This window comes from Monodon monoceros, unplaced genomic scaffold (assembly GCF_005190385.1).
Source record: "Monodon monoceros isolate NGI ecotype Baffin Bay Population unplaced genomic scaffold, NGI_Narwhal_1 Super_Scaffold_9, whole genome shotgun sequence".
NCBI classification, from domain to species: Eukaryota; Metazoa; Chordata; class Mammalia; order Artiodactyla; family Monodontidae; genus Monodon; species Monodon monoceros.
In genome coordinates, this window is record NW_021703786.1 from 29,614,161 (window position 1) to 29,640,324 (window position 26,164).

General features: G+C 54.1%; 1 protein-coding gene and 1 long non-coding RNA gene across 9 annotated transcripts; one reads left to right on the forward strand and one right to left on the reverse strand.

Annotated features, from left to right (window-relative positions):
• Positions 1-971: 971 nt before the first annotated feature.
• SPHK1 (sphingosine kinase 1) lies at positions 972-5,055 on the reverse strand. 4 transcript variants are annotated; one of them, XM_029212340.1, is made up of 6 exons: positions 4,972-5,055; positions 3,220-3,423; positions 2,727-2,879; positions 2,529-2,623; positions 2,333-2,448; positions 972-2,034 (listed from the first exon to the last, which is right to left on the reverse strand). In XM_029212340.1, exons 2-6 carry the CDS (start codon positions 3,227-3,229, stop codon positions 1,233-1,235), a joined length of 1,176 nt encoding a protein of 391 aa, XP_029068173.1. In that variant the 5' UTR covers positions 3,230-3,423; positions 4,972-5,055; the 3' UTR covers positions 972-1,232. The 4 variants fall into 4 exon arrangements, with proteins under 4 accessions (XP_029068173.1, XP_029068174.1, XP_029068176.1 ...); XM_029212341.1 differs by lacking the exon at positions 4,972-5,055 and adding an exon at positions 4,082-4,406; XM_029212343.1 differs by lacking the exon at positions 4,972-5,055 and adding an exon at positions 3,719-4,032 and having other exon boundaries at positions 3,220-3,443.
• A 188-nt stretch (positions 5,056-5,243) lies between these two features.
• Positions 5,244-25,792, forward strand: LOC114889256. Of its 5 annotated transcripts, none has more exons than XR_003791993.1 (6): positions 5,244-5,383; positions 5,919-10,121; positions 11,487-11,649; positions 20,830-20,955; positions 21,744-22,055; positions 25,490-25,792. It is a non-coding gene; the product is annotated as an uncharacterized LOC114889256 (long non-coding RNA). The 5 variants fall into 5 exon arrangements; XR_003791995.1 differs by lacking the exon at positions 25,490-25,792 and adding an exon at positions 22,847-22,882; XR_003791992.1 differs by lacking the exon at positions 25,490-25,792 and having other exon boundaries at positions 5,919-7,104; positions 7,229-10,121; positions 21,744-22,838.
• The last annotated feature ends 372 nt before the right edge of the window (positions 25,793-26,164 follow it).

Genomic DNA, 26,164 nt, shown 5'->3' on the forward strand with positions numbered 1-26,164 from the left:
CTTGCATTTTTTTTTTGTTTGGCTCATTACAATGTACAAAAAAGACAAGGTGGCACCATTAAACCTGCCTCTGCCATCCATCCGGCTCTGTCGCCTTTCTTCCCCTCGGGGGCACCTCACACACCCTCCCCAGGGGAAGGAAAGATCCCTATTGCTGGGGAGGCTCGAAGCAGCGGCACCTTCCCCTCCCAGCCTGCTTCTGCGCCTCCGCGCCTCCCGTCCGGGGGACTCACGGGGGCCGGGAGATGAGGGTCTAGAAGTTCAGTGGGTCGGTGCTCTCGCCTCCGAGCAGGGCCCGTGTCCAGTTCCTCAAGAGCCACCTTTCAGCAGTGCGTCAGCAGTAGCCGTGGTCCCCAGGGGCCCGTGACTGACCAGTTGCACCGGTTCAGCTCCTTCCAGATGCTGGGGGAGCTGACTTGGCAGCACCTGGCCTGGGCTTGAAGCCAAAAGGGTTCCCCGCTTTGAGCGGGTAGCATCTGCCCCTCCCTGCTGCTTCCTTTTAACCCCTGCCCACCACTCCCCCACAAGGACGGGCTGGAGGAGGGCAGGGGAGGCTGAGGGAGCCCTAGATTCCTCCAGCTGCCTGCCATTTTGACCTCTGTTGCTCCTTGCCAGTTTTCCCCAGTGCGCCTAACTCGGAGGCATTTTCTCTTTTCGCTGAGACTCGCTGGCCGTGTGGCCCTAGGTAAGACATACTCGCTCTGAGCCTCAGTCTTCCCGCTTGTGCGAAGAGGCAGTTGGCTCCAGGCCAGATGTGGCATAATCATCACTGGGGCAGGGCCCCACCCCTACAAAAGCAGCCGGGACCAGCCCTGACCCTGTGCCCACCACCAAAATGACTTCCCAGGGGCCAGTACCGTGTGCACTGCCCCATCCAGGAGGGACCATTGGGCATCATGTTAAATTCTAGAGCCCTGGAAGAAGCAAGACCCCACTCTCCCCAACCCCTAGGATAAGACCAGTAGGCTGGGAAAGTTGCTTTATTTGGATTTGATTCAGGGGGTGGGGCTCCCAAAACAAAACACGGTGGCCTCCATGCTCCTAGCCCAGCACCTCATCCTGGCCTTTGGTGGGCAGAGCCATCCTTCCCAGCCTTCTCCAGGAGTCTTCCTCCTCCTCCCGACTGGCCACGTGAGCTGTGGACAGGCCCTCCAGTCCCTGGGGTGGGAGGGAGGGGCCTAAGCTCAGAGTAAACCAAGTAGACAGACTAAGGCACGGCAAGGCCCGCGGAGTCATAAGTGCTCCGCTGGAGGTGGCCTCCGGCGGGGTGAGGCCTGTGGCTCCAGAGAGGGTGGGGACTCCCTGCAGCCACTGACCATCCAGAAGTAGTTTGGGTGCACCTGGCCCTGCACAGCCTCACTGATCATCAGTTCCCCGTCCACAGCAAACACACCCTTCCTGTCCTTGGGTTCCAGGCGGAAAGCAACCACGGGCACGTACACCAAGTGGGGACAGTCACACTCCATGTGCCTGCCTTTCTCCATGGCCAGGAAGAGACGCAGCAGTGTGGCCCGAGACACACCTGCCCGCACGTAGAACAAATGCATAGCGCCGGCCGCACAGCGGCCCATGGGTGCAGCAAACATCTCACTGCCCAGGTGTGAGTGCAGCAGTGCCAGCACCAGCACGAAGTCCTGCTCCGGCACCACCGTCCAGTGAGAGGGGACTGCCTCCTCCAGGGGCACCAGGTGGGCGTCCACAGGGCCCTGCTGGGCCTGCTGGTCCCGAGCGGGACAGGGGGGCATCTTGGAGACCACCGTTTCTACAGGGAGGTAGGCCAGGGAGCCCTGGTAGGTGCGCAGGGCCGCCAGGCGCAGAAAGGTGCCCAGAGTGAAGCGCATCTCACCCAGGCGCCGAAACTTCTCACTCTCCAGATCCACGTCAGCGATGAAACCCCAAGCCAGGCTGAGCACGGAGAAGAGGCGCTGCCCGGAGGCTGTCTGCAGGGACAGCAGATCCATGGGCGCCAGCAGTCGGCGGCACAGCAGCCGGGTGCAGTTGTTCAGGAGGTCTTCATTAGTCACCTGCTCGTAGCTGCAGAGGGAGAAGTCAGATGGGGAGGGCAGGAGCCCTCACACGTCCTCCCCTTCCTCCTCCTGGGGAGCTGGGGCGGGCGAAGTGACACTGAGTCCCTAGGGAGTTGGCAGGAGTGACAGATGGAGCAGGTGGAGGCAGCAGCTGGAGTCACGGAGAGGGCCCCAGACGGAGGGGCCGAGGCTCCAGAGAAGAGGGCATGGAAGTTACCCCTGAGCATGGTAACTTACAAAAGAAAGCCTGGCAGTAGGGCGGCACTAAGGGGAAACTGAGGGCCACTGTGGCCCTGGGCTCTCACCCGGCATAATGGTTCACAGAAGCGGCCAGTGCATTGCCAGAGCCGGCTGGGAGGCTACACAGGGGCTTCTGGATGGCGGTCTCCCAGTCAGGCCGCTCCATGAGCCCGTTCACCACCTGTTGGAGCGCAGGTGCTCTCAGCCTGGGAAGCACCCCACCCCCACGACCCAGGCCCAGCCTCCCGGTGCGGGCCTCACCTCATGCATCAGCCCGTCTCCAGACATGACCACCAGCGCGTCCCAACGTCTCAGGTCCTCCGCCCGCACCAGCTCCCGGGCGTGGTTCCGCCGCTCTGCGGAGAGACCAGCGCGGCTATCACGGCAGGGGCTGGGGTGGGGGGTGGGGGGGGTCCGTGTCTGGGGATGCTTCCTGCATCCCCGCGGGGAGACACTCACCAGTGAGCGTCAGCGTGAAGGAGACATCGGCCTGGGCCAGCAGGGGCTGCACGTGGCTCCGGAAGAGCTGCAGGGCTTTGCCCTTGCCCCCGCGCGGATTTAACAGCACCAGCACTCGGCAGGGCCTTGGGAGCGGGTTCCGGGAGCCTCCCGCTGTAAAGACAAACCCGAACCGGCCACTAGGGGCTGACGATCACAGCAGGGGGACTGGGGTGGAAACGCTGTGCCTGAAACCCACGGGTAACTGATCCAACAGAGTCTGACCAGAGGCAGCGGCCTCGAGCGGTGGGGAGCTCCAGCGGCAGCCCCGCGCTCCTCACCCGGCCAACTTGGCTTGGCTCAGGCTCGGCCCGCTTCCGGTCTCGTCGGGAAAAGTGATTCTCTCCGGCGTCCCCAGCCTCTTTTGTTCAGCTGACTCAGGCCAACCTTCCTCTCTCTCTCGAGAGAGAGAAGGGATCCCCCTACAGGCCTTCCCCGCCAGGCCCCCACAAACCTGCATCCATAACCTCGACCCGTGGCCCCCGCTGCCAGGGGGTCCCCGGCGCTGTCGGGGCGCTGTCCGCGGCGGCGGCTCCTGCCTTCAGCTCCTTATCGGTGCTGCCCAGGCGGGCGTCTCGGTGCCGGCTGTGGGGCTCGCCCTCCCCGCCCGGAGCCGGGGCTATAGGGGCACCCGCGTCATTCCCTGCGGTTGCCGGATCTGGGGGAGAGGAGACACCGCTGGTGGAGTCCGCAGCGGCCCCCTGAGGTGGGGGGCGCCCTGCTAGGTCCTGGGGCCACGCGCGGGGAGCCGCGCCTCCGGCATCGCCTCGTTTTCCGAGAGGTCCTGAGAGCCGAGGTCCAGTGCCACCAAGGGCGCTCCCGTCCTAGAACTGATCTCCCACCCCCAGAGGCAAAGGGTCTCTTCCTGAGGGGCTTTCTTTCCTGGGGCCTCGGGTTCCGACCCGACGATGAGTCAGAGCCCCGTGACTCTCTCCGGGGGATCAGGTCCTCACCCCCTGGGCGCTGCCAGGAGGAGGGGAGTCCAGTTGCGTGAAAATCCCAGAACGTGAGTGGACATCGCAGGGCGCGAAGTTCGGGGCGAGCGATCCCCGCCCCGAAACAGCCGGGTCGCCGTGTCCTCTACCCTGAGCTCCGGAGCGGCCGGAGTCGCCGCGCGCGCCTCTAAGGACCAGGCTCTGCGGCGCCGCGCGCAGCGCTCGTGGGAGCAGCGCCGGAGTCGCGCAAGAGCTGAGCCGGAGCCCGGCCGCCGGCCGCCGCCCCACTCGGCTGCGCGGAGGCCATGCGGTGCACGGCAGTTCCCCCGACCGCCCAGAAGCCACGCACGGCGAGAGGACAGGGCGGGCGGCCAGCCCTACCCAGTCGGTCCGCTTTGCTGGGGAAGCGCCACCTCCGTTCCCCACAGTAGCCTAGGGCTGAACGCAGCTCGTCCCGGGCTCAGCCTCGCATCTGAGGGACAACTGGAGCGCCGGGCAAATGCTGACTGCACGGCCTCGCTGTCTCCAGCCTAAAACTTTTGTCTCAACTTCGGGGAGGGACCTGTGCCTCGCCCCCGGGCCTGGCCACGCCCCGCGCTCCCTGCGTTTGCGGGGGAGGACCCCGCGCCCTGCATAGCTGGAGCCCGCCTGTCCCCGGCCTCACCGCGCCGCCTCCCGCACGGTCAGCGCCCACGGCTCGGCCACGCGCAGCCCTTTGCCTGGGTCCTGGGACGCTGGGAGTAGGCGACCGGCGGAAGGCGGCGCCGCCGCCCGGCAGGAGAGGCGGAGGCCGTTGGCGAGGCGCAGAGACCCAGGCCCGGCCACGAGCGGCGCGCCGCGAGCGCGGCGTCCCGGGCGCGCGACGGTGAACGCGCAGCGCAGGCCGAGGCGCGGGCCTCACGCGATCTCGCCTCGGCGCCCAAAGTCGGAGCGGCCCCCGGGTGGGACTCCGGGCACGCGTGGCTCAGGGCTCCGGGCAGACCCTCGGCTGTCCCTGGACGCTGCGACCTTCCGCCCCGAAGTCTCCTGGCAGAACTGGCCCCGCTGCCGGCTCCGGGCAAGCAGCGCCCGCTTCACGCGCTCCGCCCCATCCCACCCGGATTTCGAGGCCCAGACCCCGCCGGGTGCCCCCCGCTCCGTGCCGGGGCGTCTCTCCAGCCGCCCCAGTTCTCCCCCAGAGAGTTATTTTTAGCCTCCCGACCAGGCAGCTCTGCAGCGAAGCCACCGAGCCTGAGGCAGCCAGGCGAGCGGTCCCGGGGAAGGCTGGCGACCTGCGCGGGGGGATGCGGTCCAGAGGAGGGATCCTTGTCAAGAACCTCAAAAGTTGGATCTTTTTCACAGAGGACAACATCGAGGCTCGCCTAGGCCAGAGAAGCTGCTCCGCAGCGGGCGATCCAGGCCCACGCACCCGAGAGGAGCTTGGCGGTGTAAACAGGCCTAGGGGTCCCCATCCGCATTGGGCAGCCAAGCATCGGGGGCGTGTCCTCCGCCGCCTCCACTGGCTCAGTGGGAAGATGCAAACGGGCCCGGGACTCGTATCGGTGCTTGTGTGATAAACATATCACCGGCAAGTAAGTGTCTGACCTGAACTTCTCCGCGACCAACTCGAGTAAACTCCCTGGGGGGTTGTTGGCGGCGACCCAGAGGAGGAAGTTACCAAGGCGGACTTGGCGACCTGACCAGGTAGGGCCAAAGTTAGGAAAAACCAAACCGCTGTAGGAGGCTGAGGTGGCACAGGCCCAGGCTGCAACGTGCTCACGCGCCCACACCTGCCCCCACCGACACCCGCTCACAACTCTCTCTTCCCATCGCCTCAAGTCGAGAAGAGGCAGGTCTCTGTGGCCCCGGTAACTCGGGCGCGCCTCCGCCGCATCTCCTCTTACAGAGGACCCAGGCGGCCCGGCCCCGTTTCCCAACACCTGGGAGGGGAAGAGGGCGGGGCCCAAGTGTCCCCACGTAGAGAGGAGGCCGCAGGCTGGGACGCGTTGGCCTGGCACGCGTCCGGGTGGTGGCCACCTCCGTCCTGCGTGGCCCCCGGGCAGCCCTGGCTGGGTCCTGAGCGTCCCGAGCGTGTTCCGGGAAGGTGACTCAGCGACGCTTTCACGGGTCGAGAAACTGTGCGAAACTAGGAACCGGGAGAAGAAGCGGGGGCGGGGCGGCATCGCCCTCTCGCAGGGCCGCGGCGGGTGTCCGCTGAGGTCTGATCTTGAACCTACAGGCCCCCACCCGCAACACCCAGGAATCCGGCGCCAGGAGGGGAGCGCGGCGCTGCGGCCGCAGTGCTGCGGTCACGCGACGCGGAGACTCAAGCGCCTGCGGGAGGAGGGGGCTCCTTGCGGGAGCCGGGGCTCGATCCCTCTCCTCCCCCTTCGCCTGCCTTCTCCTCCTGCCAGGACTCCGGTCAAAGTCGGGGCTTTGGCGCCTAGAAGACGCGGGACGCGGGCGGGGTGCTCCCCGAGATCTCAGTCTTGGAGGGAGGGTGCTGCGGAGACCGCCAGGGCAGCCTCCCCCTTCTCCCCCGCTCGGGAGGGCACTTCCATCAGTCCTGAAAAGCCGCTGCCTTAAACCTTGGAGTCTGGTGGGAAACTGAGGCCCTCGGGAAAGGAAGACCTGGCTGTGCACGAGTCCGCAGGGAGAAAGCCCACCTGCCACTGGGTCCCTCCGCCTCCCAGCGTCCCGGGCTGGAGCCCTTGGGGTCGTGGGGCAGGACGGGGGCGGGGTTGACTGGAAACCGAGCGACGAGGGAGGCGGAGCAGCCTGCTGGGTTCATTATCCGGCCTCCGGGGGCCCAGCGGGAGGGAGGTGAAGGGCCGAGCCCTCTGGCCCCGGTTCCAGTCTGCACAATGGCTGCTCTGTCCGCCCCGCGGCCTCGCCCCCGCCCCCACCCCCACGGTCCCTGCTCTGCCCTCCTCATTCTTGTCCGTCACCTCCCCCCTCCAGGCTGCCTCCCTCCAGGCTGCCTCCCTCCAGCCCCTCTCTAAAGAGCTTTATTTCATCTCCAGAAACACTCGTCAGCATCCCTGGCCCAAGAGACAAGATTGCGCAAAAGCAAGATGCTTTGCCCCTTTGATAACGGGGAACTGAAACCCTGAGAGGTGAAGGGTCTCGCCTAAGCCACTGAACCAGTTCCCGACAGAGCTGAGAAGCAAACACAGGTCCCAACCCCCAGGCTGAGAGGCCCAGCTGACCCCAGGCTTCTAGCTGATATCTGAGTATCTGTCGGCCGGGTGGGTTGCTTGCCACAGAGCTGCCCCAGTAACCCAGCTGCTGGGTCTCCCTGGGAAAGAGGAAGCAACCCGAAGCCCTCTCCAGGCTTCATCATCCAGGTTCTGGTTAAGCAACTACCTGCTGTGGCCAAGGGCCTCTGGAGTCAGGCTTGATCTGTGCTGATCGCCAACCCGCAGGTAACACCTGTCTCCCAGGTGAAAGAGACTGCCTTTCCATCTCCCCCAGCCACCCTCCTTCCTGCTTGAGGGCAGCCTTCCCAGGTGGACACACCTGAGAACCCCCTTTTTTTTTCTTCTTCAGAGAAAGAAAGCAGGCATTCACGGGGCCTGGCCCGGCTCTCTGGAAACTTGGAGCCAAGGCCGCCAGATGGCAAATGACTTGCTTTTATTAGGAGAGGCTTCCTGCCATCTCACCTGTTCCTGAGGTTTTCAGCTCCCAAGTTGAACTGGAGGACCTCGAGGCCTCCCTTGACCTCAAGTCCTTTCTGCCTGGGAGGCTGCAAGGGCAGGGGAAGGGAGGTATCCAGCCCTGCAAACTGTGTTGTTGTTTTTTTAATATATTTTTTTGTTTGTTTGGTTTTGGTTGTTGTTGTTTTAGCCGCACCGCGCGGCATGTGGGATCTTAGCCCCCCGACCAGGGATCGAACCCCTGTCCCCTGCTTTGGAAGCGTGGGGTCTTAACCACCGGACCGCAGTTTGCAGGGATGTCCTGCAAACTGTTTTTAAGACTTGTGTTCTGGGACAGCCCCAGATGTGGTTTTCCATTCTGAGATCCTGGTGACCGTGCCAGGCATTGAGGAGTGTGCCACACATGGATATCCAGGAGAGCAGACTGGTCACACAAGATTCTTGGCTGCTTGCAGGGAATGTTACGAGTTTCTGTCCCTGCGGCGGTTCAGCCACCCTGGGTGTGGTGGAGTGAGCCTAACTCTACCTCTTGCGTGGCCTACTTCTCCTCACGGGTGTCCTCGCCAGGGCTGGGAACCAAAGTCTCTTCTGGGCCTCTGGGCTCTGCCTGCCACACACCCCCACCTGCAGGCCTGCTGAGAGGGACACATCCCTTTCAGGGGAATTCGCGGGCACAGCCCTCCCCGTGGAAGCCTGCGAGCCTCACCCACTTCACTCATGTCAGATGCTTGCCCGGCATCTGAAGGCATTTGTATTCGTTTCCTGGGATCATCACAACAAGGTACCACAAACTGGGTGGCTTAACAGCAATTTACTGTGTCACTGTTCTCAAGAAATCCAAGATTAAGATGTTGGTAGGGTCGGTTCCTTTGGAGGGCTGTGAGGGGGAGTCTGTCCCAGGCTGCTCTCCTAGCTTCTGGTGGTTGGCTGGCAAACTTTGGTGTTCCTTGACCTGTACATGCATCACCCAGACTCTGCCCTCATCGTCACACGGCCCTCTTCCCTTGTGAAAGATCTGGCTGAGATGTGTTCTTTCAGGGTCTGCCTTCTCTTCTGTCGGACATGTTCTTTTTCGAAAGCAAATTACTCTGGGAGGGAAAACCAATAAGTTATCAGGACTCTAGTGTGAATGGAGGTATCCATTTTAAACTAAAAAAATCTAACAATACTAGGTGTCCCCAAAGAGGACAACAGTGCACGCTCGTGTGGGTGTCGCAGGAAAGGTGTCTGGGAGCTGCACCCGCCCGCCTCCGCTGTTGGGAGGAATTGTTTATATCTGCGCTGGCTGCCGGGTGGCTTTGCCCAGGCTTGCACACTGCCCCGGCTACCTTGACTTTCAGATCTTACCTCACACCTTGGCTTATGGCATCTCTGGCATCCTGAGCAGGTGCGTTTATTCCCCAGGCCTCGGAAGAACAAAGCTGAGTTTCGTGTTAGTGCACCGGGTTCCTGTTGCCGCACCACTTGACTATCCTGCAGTACTGAAGGTCAGAAGTTTCAAACGGATTGACGGGGCTGTGCTGTCTTCCTGCTCTAGCTTCTAGAGACCTGCATTCCTCGGCTCAGGACCCCCTCCTTCACCTCCGAAGGCGGTAGCACAGCATCTTCAGGTCTCTGTCTGACTTCTGCTTCTGCTGTCACATCTCTGACTTTGACCTTTCTCCCTCCCTCTTACAGGGTCTCCTGTCTGTGATGACATTGGCCCCACCTGGCTAACCCAGGATCATCTCCCCATTCAAGAGCCGTAACTTAATAGCGTCTGCAAAATCCCTTTTGCCATATAAGGTGACATATTCATGGGTCCCAAGGATTATGACGCAGCCGTCTTTGGGGGGGCTGTTATTTTGCTAACCACAGCTGGGTAGGAAAAGTCTGGGAACCGTGTCCTTACTTGGCTACAGAACCTTCGTTCTAGCATTCCTTACCTCCCCAGTGCTACCAACTGAACACATACCAGGAACTTAGTTTCCCCCAGATAAGCATTTGTCATGGTGGGACCGAAAACACTCTTGCTGAGGTCATCGACACCTGATTCTGTAGACTTTTTGGTCTTTGACTCATCCGGCAGAGGCCCCTGCAAAGAAAGCTGGTTTCCATTTTTTTAAATTACCCAGGAGGGAAAAAACAAATTACCCAAAAGAGAGAGATTGACATCTTCACTAAATATAGTAATTATAGGTTTGCAAAGGACTTTTCACCTGAGGAAGGGGTGGGGAGCAGACCAGCCCATCCATTTCCAGCCTGGCAGGAAGGGCTTACCACAGGGCGCAGCCTGCTGGGTATTACACAAAATGTGCGGTCCGCTCAGCTCCTGTCATGTGACCCGACAGTCCAGCTACTTCTGTCCTCTGTGGTAAGTCTGGACCAGGCCAGCCACATGGAGAACCGTGGCTAGGAACCTTCCACAGGCTCCCGCTGACATCAGCTCTGGTTTGGGCCCAGCATGGGCTCTGGCCTGGTCTCCAGCGCCCTATCCCCCATCCTGGGTACTTGGGAGGGGAGGGATGATCCCCTTCCGAGGCTGCAGCCAGTCCCCACCCCACCCAACTGTGCTTTGTAATCACTTACTCGTTTATACTGGCTTGTACTGGTTCGGAGACACTGTGTAACTGGTGAACGCTCTCATTCAAGGGAAGAGAAGCCGTCAGCCACGAGTCAAACTGCTTTGGGTGATTCCCAAAAGGAGAACTTCTGGGAAGCGGGAAGAGGGGTACAGTCGGTCGGGCAGCAGGAGAGCCGAGCCGCTTTTATCTGGGAGTAGCCTGGCGTCCAGGCCGAGGGGATGGGTGTGTCACAGTTTTCCGGGGGCTTTTTGTTGTGCAATGTTTTCCACTTTCACATCTCTCTGAAGCTAAGCTATGTCCTTGGGTTGTTCCCAAAGCAAACAGACAGCGGGCTGGACACAGTGCGTTAGCGCTAATGGTCTAGGGTGGTTTCCTGGTACCTGCGGATGGATCCCTTCCTCCGAGCAAAGGTGAAGTCCTAGCTCACCCCCTCCGGAGATGCTCACTCTGCCTTGGGAACGCCCTTTCGAGGCGCCCTGCTGGCCCCTGGTGGCCACCTGGGGATGCGTCCCTCTCTCTCGTCTTTTATCCAAACGGTGCAGCCACTCAGGCCTCCTCCACAGAAGCCAATTTGTTGGAGGCAAAAGAGGGGCCGGCGCGCTTCTTTGCCAAGCTGCAAAGCGAGGGAGGCTGGAGTGGGCTTGCCTGCCTGAGGCTTATTATCCACACCCTGAGAATAGAAATTCCCCTTTCCTGGAGGCTGGCCTCCTGAAGGTCAAACCCTTCGATTCTGTCCAGACACAACCTTGGTAGTTTAAGTAATGCGTATACAGGATGGGCTGGACAGGGGTCTAGGAGAGGGGCCCGGGGCAAGGGACACCGTAACCTCATTCCACACGTGTGCCCCCAAGGCTTTGTGCAGCCAAGGGAGTGGTGCTGTGCTGATCCGACAGGAGAACCATTTCCAAAAGCGGCTCGTTGTTCTTTTTGCTCATTGCCCAAAAGCGCTGACCACAGCAACGTGACCGGCATCTTGAAAATGAGTTGAGATGTCATTTCTCCTTCAAGGCACCATCAGATGATCCTAGCAGCCTCCTCTGAAACTCCCCGTTTCAAAACAGAATGGGGAACCTAGTGATTACCTGTCAAAGCTTACAGACTAAGGAGTGAAATTATTTTTAAAAAACAAACAAAAGATGGAATGGGCTTGGAGAGCGCTCCTGAAATGTGAGGAGCATATAGGTGGGGGCTGAAGAACATATCCTTTCTTTGCTCTTGCTGTCTCCTTCCTAGAGCTGCAGTCGTTGCGGTTCTGTACACAGAAGTCCTCGAGAGAAATGCTTGTGGGCTGCTCTCCCAACCGCATCCCTCTGGCGGATCCAGGGGAGGGAGCCCTATCCGGGTGCCAGGTGGCTGCTGCAGTGATGCAGAGCCCAGGAAGGGTACAGTCCAACACCCCACCTCCTCCTGGCTCCGCGCAGCAGGCTGATGGGTCCGGGGAGGGAGGGACAGACAGACGGCTCTGATGCAGAGTTAGAAGGACAAATCCATCTTCCTGACTCGGCCTGACCTAGAAAAATCCATAGCATCAGAACTTGGTATTTGCAAACAAGCACAAGGATCCTATCTTTTTTTTTTTTTTTTAAGGATCCTATCATTTTAAGCTGAGGTTCCAGTTGCCATGTGACAAGTATCTGTGACCACTCGGTTCTCTGACTGAGAACTTTGAACACTTAAGGAGGGAAGACAGTCTAACTGCAAAATATGTTTAGCGTGGAATCGGATCTGCCGCCTTCATCTCTTGGCAGGGGTAAGTGTTATCCTAAGGGGAGAGGTGTGTTGAGTCCTCAGGGGTGGATCTGTTACCCCGATTTGCAGCCATTAGTGGTGCAGGAGCCACACAGGCTGGGGAGAGGCTGAGTGGCGGCCCGGAGACAAGCAAACCCCAGGACACTGAAGACCAGGTCTCTGAGGTCTCAGGCATTTCTGAAATGCTGAGGACCCTGAGTGGAATAGCAGAAGCCTAATTCTAATTCTAAACCAAGACTTGGATATTTGTGTGTACTTAACAATGACTAGCAGGTCGCCCGTGAAGAAATGGTCCTAAGAGATGTGGAAAACAAATCTGGAGTACCCACCAGCCCTTGAGAAAAATATCTTAAAAATTTTTTTTATTGAAGTATAGTTGATTTACAATGTTGTATTAGTTTCAGGTGTATAGCAAAGTGATTCAGTTATACATATACCTATATTCTTTTTCAGAGTCTTTTCCATTATAGGTTGTTACAAGATATTGAATATAGTTCCCTGTGCTATACAGTAGGTCTTTGTTTTTCTATTTTGTATATAGTGGTGTGTATCTGTTAATTCCAAATTCCTAACTGAACCTCCTCCCTACCCCCAAGAAAAATATCTTGGTTTTTTTCTTTTTGGCTGAGCCACATGGCTTGTGGGATCCCGAGCCCTCGGCATTGAAAGCGTGGAGTCCTAAGCACTGAACCGTCAGGGAATTCCTGAAAAACATCTTTTAGAAAGGAGAGCCTTGGGACTTCCCTGGCAATCCAGTGGTTAAAGACTGAGCTTCCACTGCAGGGGGTGCGGGATCTATCCCTGGTTGGGGAGCTAAGATCCCGCGTGCCACGTGGCGGGGCCCAAAAAAGGAGAGACGCAAGGTTCCTCAAAAAGTTAAACATAGAGTTACTGCATGACCCAGCAATTTCACTCCTGGGTACTTACCCAAGAGAACTGGGAACATGTGTCCACACAAAAAGTTGTACTCGAATGTTCATAGCAGCTCTAGAACATTATGTGAAAGAAGTGACAGAAGCCGTATACAAAAGGCCACATATTGTGTGATTCCATGTAAATGAAACGTCCAGAATAGGTAAATCCATAAAGACAGAAAGCAGACTGGTGGTTGGCCGGGGTATGGGGAGACACTGCTTAATGGATATGGGTTGTGTTTTGGGTGATTTTATTTTAGGTGACAGTTGTATTATGGGTTTTGTTTTGGAACTAGTTATTGTGAATGTGTTAAATGCCACTGACTTGTTTATTTTATGTTATGTGCATTCATCCGAATTTTTTTTAAATGTTCATTTACTTTATTTATTTATTCCTTTTTTTTTTTTATTTGGCCACGCCTTGGCTTGTGGGATCTTAGTTCCCTGACCAGGAACTGAACCTGCGCCCTCGGCAATAAAAGTGCAGAGTCCTAACCCTTGGACCTCCAGGGAATTCCCAAATTTTATTTTATTTTATTTTATTTCATTTATTTATTTTTTTTTTTTGCGGTACGCGGGCCTCTCACTGTTGTGGCCTCTCCCGTTGCAGAGCACAGGCTCAGCGGCCATGGTTCATGGGCCCAGCCTCTCCGCGGCATGTGGGATCTTCCCAGACCAGGGCACGAACCCATGTCCCCTGCATCAGCAGGCGGACTCCCAACCACTGGGCCACCAGGGAAGCCCTATTTTATTTTTTTTAAGTGAGGGACTTGAACCAGCCTTGACCCTTTCAGGATCATTCTTTTGTGATGCACAAAAAGTCCATTTCTAAGGATGCAGTTGAAATTCTGATTTGGGTGGTGGTAGATATTTATTCCAGGCATTTGTTGAAGAAGGGGATGGAGGACTTCTTCAGGACCATCTTGATGGGGGCAGGGACAACTACCTGGGGTCTTGCAGCGGTGGGGGAGGGAGTAGAGATTGGGCTCAACTGTGAATATAAGGAAAGGTGGGAATGTATAGCCAAGGAGCAGATCAGGGTCAGTGGATGGAAGATTACTAAGAGGAAACATCAGGGGAAAGGAGAGATTTTTGCTAAACTGACCTACCTGAACTTGCCGAAGGCAGGCCAGGGGGCTCAGACATCACCCCAGGGTGGTGGAGGATGGGGAACCTCATCAGATATTGAAGGTGACCAGACACGGAGGATGGGGGTTCTGGCTAAACTGACTTAGCAGGATTCTTGCTAGAAGTGGACACAGAAGCAGGACACAGAAGCCCAGGGTTCGAGACCTAGTCAGAAGAGGGCTCAGATGAGCCCGATTAGATCAAAGAGAGAGTCTTTCTCCTTGTCACTAGATTATTCGGAGTCCAGTAATGTCAGCCTCATGGAACCATTCAGAGGCTCCTTCCCTCTTCTTTCAGGGGTGAGGGGTGGCCGCCAGTGCTTTGGTGGCATTATTTGGAGGGACTTATCTTGTCTCAAAAGTAGTGTCACCTTGTGGGGGCCCTAAGTGCCGATCTTTGGTCACTGTTATTTTCTTTTCATTTCTCTGTATTTCCCCCCATAGTTATGCAATATGTGTGAGGTTTGTTTTTTTTTAAGAATGTGTGTGTATGTGTGTGTGTGTGTGTGTGTGTATGTGTGTGTGTGTGTGTGTGTATGTATAACTGAAGCACTTTGCTGCGTGGAGTTTTTATTGAAGTATAAATATATACAGGAAAGCACACAGATCATAAACTACGAATTTATGCACTAACACACCTGCATTAATAAAAGAGCACATCCTAGAGACCCCTGGTGCGCCCTCCCAGCCACTCGCCGCCCCGCACAGGATAACCACTCATGCAGTGTATTTTTATATTTGGGAAGAAATACTTAAAATTTAAACAAAGTGAAAATACATTAGAGATGGAAAAATTTTAAATCCAGCCCTTTTTATTTGTGAAGGCTCTTCCAAATGGCTCAGACGTGGTAAGGGTTGAGGGCTCTAAGTGGGTTTGGCCTCGGGATATTCCTAAAGGACAGCAGGAGGTAGCTGGCAATAGCCACGGGATCAGCTGATGGACCCATCTCCTTTCTGGGTCATTTGGCACCTGGGCTCCCAAACTAGCCAGCACATTGGAACCCCCTGGTGGAGCTTCAGTACTACAGATACCTGGGTCCCACCCCCAGAGATTGTGATTTAACTAGTCTGGAGTGTGGCCCGAGCTTCAGAGTTTTTCAAAGCTCTGAAGTGATTCTAATATGCAGACAGGGCTTCCCTGGCAGTCCAGCAGTTAAGACTCTGTGCTTCCAATACAGGGAACGCAGGTTTGATCCCTGGTCGGGGATCCCACATCCTGTGCAGCGAGGCCAAAAAATTTAAAAATTAAAAATAGATAAAAAAATATGCAGACAAATGTGGGAACTACTGACTTAGCATAAAAGGAAGATCTGAAGCCTGTTTTCCAAGCAGGCAGGCAAACTCAAAGGCCTCCCAGAGATTCTGTAACTGCCACAAAAAACTTTCTTATTCAAGAGCATCATGAATTGTCATGGTCCCACTGACTATTTCACGTCTGGAAATGAGTCAGGCATAGTACAGAAATGACACATACTATTACAGCCTCTCCCCACATCCTCCCAGACACTGGCTTGGGAATGTGGGAATAGTGACAAAGCTGGCTACCACCCAGGCTCCAGGAAGAGGGGGGGAGGGGAGGCTCTGCAGTTATTACAGTCACTCCCACTAGGTGTGTCAAAGCAGATGCTCTTGTGAATTAAAAAAAACTCAATTAAATCTTATTTCCCTGTTGGACAGTAATACAATTTTGAAAATGCTCTTTCTTAATATCGAATTGGTATTTAATTACCGGGGGGATTCGACCTTCCCTGAAAGGCAGATGCAGTTACCTTCCCACCATGAGGACTCTCACCCTGAGGGTCAGCCTTGGAAGTTCCTGCCCCCTCCACCTCATCACACTGTACCTTCGTGATATAGGTCAGATTTCTAAGAACCTGTGTTTCTATGGTGGTTGTTTGGAATAGTGGTTTAAAATTTACGGAAGGGGCTTCCCTGGTGGCGCAGTGGTTGAGAGTCCGCCTGCCGATGCAGGGGACACGGGTTTGTGCCCCGGTCTGGGAAGATCCCACGTGCCACGGAGCGGTTAGGCCCGTGAGCCATGGCCGCTGAGCCTGCGCGTCTGTAGCCTGTGCTCCGCAACGGGAGAGGCCACAACAGTGAGAGGCCCGTGTACTGCAAAAAAAAATAATAAATAAATAAATAAAATAAAATTTACGAAAGAATGGGAAAGGAGTGACAGGAGGAAGAAATGGGCAGGTGGGGGAGGACGGGGAGGGGGGTGCGGGGGGAGCTGGAATGCTTTCATGTCAAGGGTTACCCAGCTTGTGAGCTGGTACTGTGCCTAGGCTAGAACTTGGGCTTGGAATGGTGTTTGACCTGTATCTTTCCACCAGCCCAGATATCCCACTTGTGCAAACCCTTCTTGGACAATCACTAGAAAGACAATTAAGTTTTCATCCAAGAAAGCACCATATGTTTCTTCAGAAACCTTTCAAGTACTTGACTCCCTAGGGAAGTGTTCTAATTATCTGTTTCCGAGTGAGAAATCACCCTAAGATGTAGTGGCTTGAAGCAATAATTTATTGGGTCCATCGTGGGTTGATTGGGCTCAGCCAGGTGGTTCTCACTTGGGGACTCATGTGATTACAATGTCAGTGGGCTGAACATCTGAGATGGGTCCCTCCCGTGGGACCATTGAGGCAGGCTGTCAGCTGGTTCAGCTGGGGCTGTCAGCCAGAGTGCCTGTGTGGACTCTCCATGTGACATGGCAGCTAGGTTCCCAGAGGGAATGTCTCAAGAGCATCATTCCAGGACACCCAGCGGAAGCTGTGTGGCTTCTCATGCCCTGGTTTTGGAAGTCCCAGGCCATCACTTGTGCCACATTCTACAGCTCAAGCAAGTCACTAAGGCCAGCCCAGATTCCAGGGAATGGAACCAGGGTCCTTCCCCCATGGTCGGGGAGGAGGGACTGATGGAGGCCATATTTAGGGGCTCTCAGTTACTTACCTTAGGAATTGAGAACTGGGACAAATTTAGGGAACTGCTTCACCCTTAAGGAAACTAGTTTGTAGCTTAAGAACAAGATTCCTTCAAATATATTTTCAGGAACCCCAGCGCCGTGTTGATCAACGCCCCAGCTTCCTTGGGTCTCCTTGCTTTAACTGAAACCAGCTACCCTGCCTGACGGCGTTCATCCTTAAGCCTTCTCTCTACCCCCGGAAGCTGCTGCTTTTCCACTTCCTTCTTAATACAAGTGCTAACATTCATCACGCTCTTATTTTGTGCCAGACACTGCGCTGAGCAATGCATGCACTTAGCCCGTTTCATTAGGAAGACTTGTCTTGTTGAAGTGCCCATTAAGAAAAGGTTGATTGTTTGTTTGTTTCCAGTAACCACCGCCAGCTGTGCTCTGTCCAAACCCCCTTTGTTACTGGCTGAAAGACTCCCCATTAAGGCACCTCGATCTGATTCCACTGATCCAGTCACTTTTTTTTTGTTATTAAGGCAGCCCCACTTGGGAGTTTAAGACTGGTCCATTTAGGAACTCAAACTTGGGAATTCCCTGGTGGTCCAGTGGTTAGGACCCAGCACTTTCACTACAGGGGCCCCGGGTTTGATTACCTGGTCCCGCAAGCCGTGGGCATGGCCAAAAAAAAAAAAAAGAAAGAAAGAAAGAAAGTGAAACTTATCTCGAGCACAGGCTCCAGCACTGAAGCAGGGACAAGGCCTGTCTCTCCAAGCCGCCCACTGCTCTGTGGTTACTTCTGAGGTTGAGGCGGAGGGGAGAAAAATAGAGAACAGATGTGCTTCCTGTGGTGACTAGCTGGGGGTGGTGATGTGGCTGTCCTGCGCCCTGGGTCTTTACTGCTGACCCAACTCATTCTCTAGAGCAGGGTTTCTCATCCTCAGAACTGTTGACACTGGGGGCTGGATTCTCCTCTGTTGTGGGGACCCGTCCTGTGCATTGTTTAGCAATATCCCCGGCCTCCGCCCACTGGATGCCAGTAGTACTTCCCAAGTTGCGCAACCAAAAATGTCTCCAGTCATTGCCAGTGTCCCCTGGGAGCAACCTTGCCCTGGCCGAGAACCAGTGCTCCTTAGACTTGGTGTGGACAAGTGGGCGCCCCACAGGACTGCCAGCAGAGACTCTCTCCCAAGGGGCTCCCCTGGTTACACATTCTTGCTGACCTTTGGAGGTGGCCTCATGCCATATTTATTGCTCTGAGGAGGTTCCCCAATCCCAAATCCCAGAATCTGCAATTCCATCCACACTCTGGATCCGACTCTGGGGCTGTGGGGTTGCACCCATCTTCTGAGGGGATGGGTGGATCCAGTCCTTTGCCTCCTGGCTGACTGCCCACCATGCCAGCTCCTCTGGGCACTGTCCAAACTGCAGGAGCCCCAGGGCAGATCCACCAGCCCACGGCCAAGTGGACAGCCAAGTGGGAGACAAGATGTTCCTCTCTACTGTCCCACACACTTTACAGTGACTCCACTGTGTCCCCAACCCCCCCCCACCCCCACCTGGTTTCAAGAAAAGCCAGTCTTCATGAAGAAGCAGCCTCTCACCCTTCCTCTCTCCCTTTTCCTTGAGGCAGGATGCCATGACACCAACTACCCATAGTTGGGCCAAACTTCACAGGTTAAGACCACCATCCTCCACAAGACTGTCCAGACACCAGCAGCAAGTTTGCGGGTCCCCTGGCCACACTCACTTTTGACCAGCTGGCTACAAATTCGGGGGTTCCCACTACCCCCTCAGGTTCAATAATTCACTAGAATGACTCACAGAACTCAGGAAAGTGCTGTACTTGCTATTACAGTTTAATGATAGCAGAAGGATGCAAATCTGAACCAGCCACAGGGAGAGACACCTAGGGTGAGGTCGTGGTGGGGGGAGGTACCAAACTTGAAGCTTCTGGCGTCCTCAGGGACACGTTACCCTGTTGGCAGAGCACTGCCAACCAAGGAAGCTCACCGAGCTTGGGTGTCTAGAGTTTTTATTGGGGTTTCATTATGTAGGCACAGTTGATTAAGTCATTGACCATTGATTGAACTCAATCTCTAGCTCCCCTTCCTTTCCCAGAGTTTGAGCTAATATCACGTGGTTTATCCTAAACTATCAGATAGAATTGGAGGGGCCCACCATGAGCAACTGACCCTCCTATCACTCAGGAAATTCCAAGGATTTAGAGGTGACCTCCCAGGGACCAGACAAAGGCCAGCCACATGCTGGATTACACACAGGATTAAAAGAGTCAGGGCTGCATGGCATCTCCCAGCCAGCTCCCGGCTGGTAGTTCTCTGAACGTAGAATGTGGGGTGCATTTTAATTCTTGGCAGTAGGCTCCGGCAATTCTTGGAAAGCAGGAAAGATCCTGCCAGGCACCTCCCTCCACCTTGTCACACATGCATCATCTCATTTAGTCCTCACCACCACCCCCCGGCAGGTATTATTGTGATCACCGTTCCACAGATGAAGAAACGCAGGTACAGGTTGATGGACTCCCCCAGGTGAACCAGCAGAACAGGACTGAGTCCAGGTCTGTCTGACTCCAGAGCTGCCCCCTCATGGGCGACGGAGCCCTGCCTCCTGCCCCCCGACTGGTGTAGTCCTACCAGCTCCTCAGGCGGCCTCCAGAACACCTCTCTTCCTCCTGAAAAGCCCTCCCTGTTCTGACCCTCTGCTACCGGGCTCACCACTCTGAACACCCCCTCTGCTGTTGCCCACTCCTGACGTCTCTGTTCCCCGCTCACCATCTTCTTGGCTCCAAGTTCTGAGAACGCGTAAACGTTAGGTTCTGGGAGTTGGACGCCTGCCATAATCTCTCTCCGACCTAGAATGATCTTCATCCGCGTCTGACCTCAGCCCCGGCTCTCGCGGTCGCGGCCGGACCACCACCCCTTCTCCAATGCTAAAACCCACATGCCAGCCTGCCCTGCTTTTTCCCTCTTGTGGCCACACTGTCATTCAGGCTTGCCTCTAAACCTCTGGTCTTGAGCACCCCACCCTCTTCCTCCTCCAATCCGCTGTCCTGAGGCTGTGGGGAAGGAGAGGAGGGGCAGTGCTTCGAGTGGGGACCACACGCAGCTCCGTGATGCTGCTGGGACTCTGCGAAGCCCGTTTCTCCTCTGCGGCCGCTCCCTTCCAGCCTCTGCCGCCAGGGGCGCTAGTGGGGCCCGCACGGCTGGAAGGGGAGAAAGGGCCGCTGCTTCCTGTCTGCTCTGCTTGGTCACCCGAGCATCACCCTGGCAATGGTGACATCTGGCTCCAGGCTCCAGTGTCCCTGCGCTCCCAGAACCTGCCTCTGTGCCTCTCAGAGGTACCGCACCAGCTGGGCAGTGCCTCCTCGCCGGAGATCCGAGTGCCAGCTCCGTGGGACCCCTCCACCAGGCTTCTAGAATCCCATAATCCCAACCTGTCCTCTTGGTTCCCCATTCATGGGGGTGGGGTAGCTGCTTCCTGTGGTCTCCCAGTGTCGGCTTTCTGCCGCTTCTATCTTGCAATACCCATTTAACCAATTCTCTATATTAAATTCTTTGTTAAAATAATGAATGTGTTGGGGATTCCCTGGCGGTCCAGTGGTTAGGCCTCTGTGCTTTTGCTGCGGAGGGCGAGGGTTCAATGCCTGGTCAGGGAACTAAGATCCCGCAAGCTGCTAGGCGCGGCCAAAAAAAAAAAAAAAAAAGAACGTGGTTTGTTTTCCTTGTTGCCCCTGATCTAATAAATACGTATAAACATTTCCAATCTCCCTTCACCTAATAGCTCATAAGTGCCAGACCTTGTTCTGTTTGACATGTATTAACTCATTATTATTATCCCCACTTTACAGGGGAGAAAACTGAGGCACAGGAAGACATAATTGTTTGCTCGGGATCACACAGCTGTTAAGAGTGGGCTCCAAGAGCCTGGCTCCCGAGATAACACTCATCTACACACGCTGCGGCGTCTCACTGCCGACAGTGAGTTGGTGTAGCTGGGGCATTAAGTGACCACATAATGTTCCCGTTTATGGATGGACGAGAGCTATTTTTGGATATTTGTATCATGTGGGGGTTTTAGCTATTAGAGAGCCTGGATCCCCTTGAACCTGACACAGTTAGGTCACTTGAGCCAGGAACCTTACAACTTTCTGAATTATTTTGGTCCATGATTTGTTGTAACCTGTCTCCTTAATGTTTAACCTTCTATCTTCTCAGCCCTGACTCCCCGTGGCCTTTTTCCTCCTTCCATGTCTTTCCCCTATGAGCCTGCCTTGCCAGTGTGCTGCTGTAAATCTGGAGATATGGGCGAGGAGACGTCTCCTGTTTGGCAGACTCTAGAAGGTACTAGGAGGCACTGTGGTCTCACCTTGAATCAGAGTCTTCAACGAGGTATGGGTATTGGTGATACCCTGAAATGCCTCCAAAGGCCTCCACCAAGAGTTCCTGAAAACCCCATGACAGAAGAGGTTCTGTCCTACTGAGACTCTATGCTGGATTCCATTTCAGACTTTCCTGAGGCCGGCAGGGCAGCTGCTCTCTACCACTGCCCTTGCTGAAGCTGGGAAGGGTCACTCCCAGCGCGCTCGGCTCTGTCTGCCCAGTATTTTGCCCTCGCCCCCAGCATGGTTTCTGGTGTCCTATGGAGAGAATCAGCTTAGAGATCCAAGTCGGTATTATTTTTAGAACTAAAGATCATTCAGTCTCAGCTTGCTTGGGCCTGCTTGGGCAGCGAGAACAGGGAAAAGTCTCACATTTTTCCAAAGTTCATGTCGGAGTAGTGCAACATGGAAGCAACACTTCTGAATCATTGCCTAAAGTGCTCTCCTTTGTTGCAAAGACTGACCTTGTCTTCCAAATAATTCATTCCCTGGGGACAAGGCTGAGCCATTCTGAACACACCCCTCTTTGTCTTCTCTGCTCATTCTTGGACAATTCTTCGTGCCAAATCTGAACCTGTGCTTTCTCTTCTAGTTTTTAGAAGAGAGGAGATTATATTTCCATAATTCATGCTGAACCCGCAGCCCAGTTAGCAACAGGATTTTTTTTTTTTTTTATAACTTGAAAACTGAAATTGGGTTGAATATGGAAATGTCAACTTGCACTGAGCAGAGCTGTCTTTGTTTTTGCAGGAAATGTCCAGCAGGTTTGGAGCCTCAAGGATCAGCCTGTTTTATAGAGAAACATTAAAACAACAACAACAACAACAAAAAACACTGGAACTGAGCAAGAGAAGTCTCACTTCAAACTGCAAAAAACACATTCTTTGCAAAATGAGCAGAAGTGTCTTTCTACTCAGTCCAGACCCTGTACTGGTCAGAGTTCTCCAGAAAAGAAACAGAACCAACATGATATCTCTCTATTTAGAAAGCAAATGTTGAAGAGCTAAAAGGAAAAATGAAAAACTCCACAATCAGAGAACAAGCAGATGAAAAATAATTAAGGTAATAGAGAATTTGACTACAACTAACAAACGATCTAACCAACAGATGTAAAACACACACCCCCAAACTGTAGAACACATATTCTTTTCAGGTGCATATAGGGTATTTACCTACATAGATCACATGCCGGGCCACCAAGCGTGTCTCAACACATAGCAGAGGATTGAATTCACTTAGGGTGTGTTCTCTCACAAAGTGGAATTAAATTAGAAATCAATAATAGATCTCTAGAAATTTCCCAAAGTTTAGAAATCATGCAGCACACTTCTAACAATTCACAGGACAAAGAAGAAATCACAGTGAAAATTACAAAGATTCTCAGACATAAAAAACCATGTCGGGACTTCCCTGGTGGTCCGGTGGTTAAGACTCTGCGCTTCCACTACAGGGGCACGGGTTTAATCCCTGGTGGGGGAACTAAGATGCCGCATGGCGCGGCCAAAAAAACCAAAACAAAACAAAGCCATGTCATTTTCAGCAAATGGCAAACAGCTCAGAAAGCCACAGATCTAGGACGTGGCCTGGAGAAAGCAGGCAGATGGAGAGGGAGACTCAGGCCATATCAGGCTAAGGAGTTTGGGCTTATAAACCGTGGAAAGCCCTGGAGGCTTTTAACCAGGGGATCTGCTCTGTGGATGTAGTGGGTGGACTAGAGATACTGGAGGGAAAGAAGGACGGAACGTGAAAGAATGAGGCCAGTTGGGAGGCCCCTGCCTGAGATACGAGATCAATAGCTGTTCTCTGGGGCTTCCCTGGTGGCACAGTGGTTAAGAATCTGCCTGCCAATGCAGGGGACACGGGTTCGAGCCCTGGTCCGTGAAGATCCCACATGCCGTGGAGCCACTAAGCCCGTGCGCTGCAACAACTGAGCCTGCGCTCTAGAGCCCGTGAGCCACAGCTACTGAGCCTACGAGCCGCAACTACTGAGGCCCGTGTGCCTACAGCCTGTGCTCCGCAACAAGAGAAGCCACTGCAATGAGAAGCCCACGCACCACAACGAAGAGTAGCCCCGGCTCGCTGCAACTAGAGAAAGCCCGCACGCAGCAACAAAGACCCAACGCAGGCAAAAATAAATAAATAAATAAAAATAATAAATTATAAAAAAAAAAAATAGCTGTTCTCTGTATCACTCGTTGGGTCCACAGATACGAGTAGAGCCCTTACCACGTGCCAGGCACCAGGAGGTCACTAGGGGTTCCTTCTCCCAGATACATTTTGTGAGCCATCCCAGCGCCACACAGATTGTTATACATAGGTCATAAAGTGGGAAAACTTCCAACAGTGTAATCTAAATGTTCATTTTTTATGAAGCTTCATGTTAAAACAGAGCATGGTTCTGTAGTTCTTTTTTTTTTTTTTTTGCGGTACGCGGGCTTCTCACTGCTGTGGCCTCTCCCGTTGCGGAGCACAGGCTCTGGACGCACAGGCTCAGCGGCCATGGCTCACGGGCCCAGCCGCTCCGCGGCATGCGGGATCCTCCCGGACCGGGGCACGAACCCGTGTTCCCTGCATCGGCAGGCGGACTCTCAACCACTGCGCCACCAGGGAAGCCCCGGTTCTGTAGTTCTTGATGCCAGGCTGAGATTAAGTGCCTAGCCTGAGGGCGCTTCCCATGACATTCTGTGCCTAAATCCCAGCCTCCTCCCTCCATGCCTGAGCCAATCTGTGAGGGCAGCTGTTTCTCATAAGTAGCTCCCAAATGGTTATCCCAAATTCATCTTTTACGACCCTTCTTCCCTATCTTATCAGTGGAGAAATAAGGTAAGTTTGTAGGAACTTAGAAATTGAGGCTTGGGGAAGGTGAGTACTTCCAATCTTAAATTTTGTGATTTCTCATCAGAGAAATTGATTATTAATCATAGTGAGAGACCCACAGCAGGGTGAAGAAGGTGGGAGGACTTATTATTAAAAAACACAAAAGTTTTTTCTTTTTTAAATAAATTTATTTATTTATTTTCGGCTGTGTTGGGTCTTCGTTTCTGTGCGAGGGCTTTCTCTAGTTGCGGCAAGCGGGGGCCACTCTTCATGGCGGTGCGCGGGCCTCTCACTGTCGCGGCCTCTCCTGTTGCGGAGCACAGGCTCCAGACGTGCAGGCTCAGTAGTTGTGGCTCACGGGTCTAGTTGCTCCGCGGCATGTGGGATCCTCCCAGACCAGGGCTCGAACCCTTGTCCCCTGCATTGGCAGGCAGATCCTCAACCACTGTGCCACCAGGGAAGCCCCCACAAAAGTTTTTAATAAGAGGGAGGCAAGGGTGTCAGAGTGGGTAAGGATATGTGAATGGAAGCAAAGATCAGAGAGAGAGAGAGAGATTTGAGGATGCTAGGCTGCTGGTTTTGAAGATGGAGGATGGGGACCACTAGCCAAGGAGAGAAGTGGCCTCTAGAGAGTGGTAAAGGCAAGGAAATGGATTCTCTTCCAGAACATCCGGAGGGAAATCAGCCTGCCAACCCCTTGATTTTAGGACTTTTGACCTCCAGAACTAAGATTGTGTAAGTTTGTGTTGTTTTAAACCACTTGGTGGTAATTTGTTACCACAGCAAATATGAAACAAACACAATTCTAACACACCACATAATTTACTCAATTATTATGTTTATTTAAAAATTGCTCTCCCCCCTGCTAGATGTACCTCTCCAGGGTAGGAATTTTTGCCTTTTTTTTTTTTTTCCTCTAAAGTATCCCAAACAGCTAAAACGGGCCTGGCAAACAGTAGGTGCTCAGTAAATGTTAATAGATGGATAAATGGATACATGCAGAAAGCGAGAGAAAGGAAAGAGTCAAGGATTCTCCTGAGACTTACTGACTGGGAACCTCACGTTATGTTTACTCACAGGGGGAATAGAGGAGCAGGTGCAGTCTGGAGAGAACTGAGAAAATGAAGATGGGTTTAGTTTGGGGTATATTAAGGTTTGAGGGGTTCTGTAGGATATATATATGGAAAAAATATATCTATATGGAAAATGTGAAGGGAAGTGGTTTCCTTTAGTTTTAGAAGGTAACGTGGCTTATGGCTGGGTCCATCGGCTGAACTTGTGTGCAGGTAAATAATTTGGTCTAAGCTATTTACCCCATAGCCCATTTGCTTTTTCCCTTTCCTTCTTTCTTTTCTTTATTTCTTTTTCTCTTTCACCTGCTCTAGGAGAGGGGGGGTAGGTGCATCAGTAATTCTGGAGAGCCAGCTGGAATAGTGGGTCAGGCTGCTACAGGCCCTGGGGCAGTTCAGTTTCCAAATCCTGAAGCTGCAGGCTTCGGAGGCTTCGTGACACAAGAGTCACAATCAATTGCTCCCTCAGGCCCAATGTCACAACAGGCAGAGTCCTCAGAAGATGGAGAAGCAGGAGATCAGCTTCCCTCCCCAATCCTGAGGCCACTGATAACTAATGACTCAAATGCTTCCCTGCCCTTTACTTTCTTCTTGGACCTCATTCAACAGGTATTGATTGCGTGCCTCTGGAACCCATCTCACTGCCCTGGACACTGAGAAATACGAAGAACTAAGTGACATACGATCTTGCCCTAGGAGGACTTACATCCTAGTCGGGAAGACAGATGTTCACAAAGCTAAATAAAAATAGAAGCAACTATACATGGTGCCACGCACGGTACCGCCCAGCGGGCGAGGGCGGCTTACTGCGGCTGAAGTATCTAGAAAGACTCAGTGGAGCAGGTGTCACGTGGGTGGGTCTTTAAGGGACTGGAGCACATGGAAGGGGAGGAATAAAGGCTTTTCTGATTGAGAGCAAAGACTGGCAGGAGTGCCTTGACTCGTTCAGAGAGGCTTGCCTTACGTGCGGATGCAAGTTTGGAGTTTGTTCGGGGAATAAAGATCAGGCTCAGGAGTGCACCACCTTTTGGGCATTTTAGTATCCCAGGCAACCACCCGGAAATAACCCCGCCCTCCACTTTTCAAAGCAATCCCAGCCTAGCGCGGCGCATGCGCCTCGCAGGGCTCTAGCGCTGTGTTATCATGGAGGCGCAGAGCTAGATCGTCAGCCACCTCGGAGGCTGACATTTTGGATCCTGGCGGAAAAGTTGGAAAGGCTGGCACCACTACCAAGTCAGGCTGCATCACCCAAGAAGATGAGAGCGAAAGAACTCCCGTGGAGCG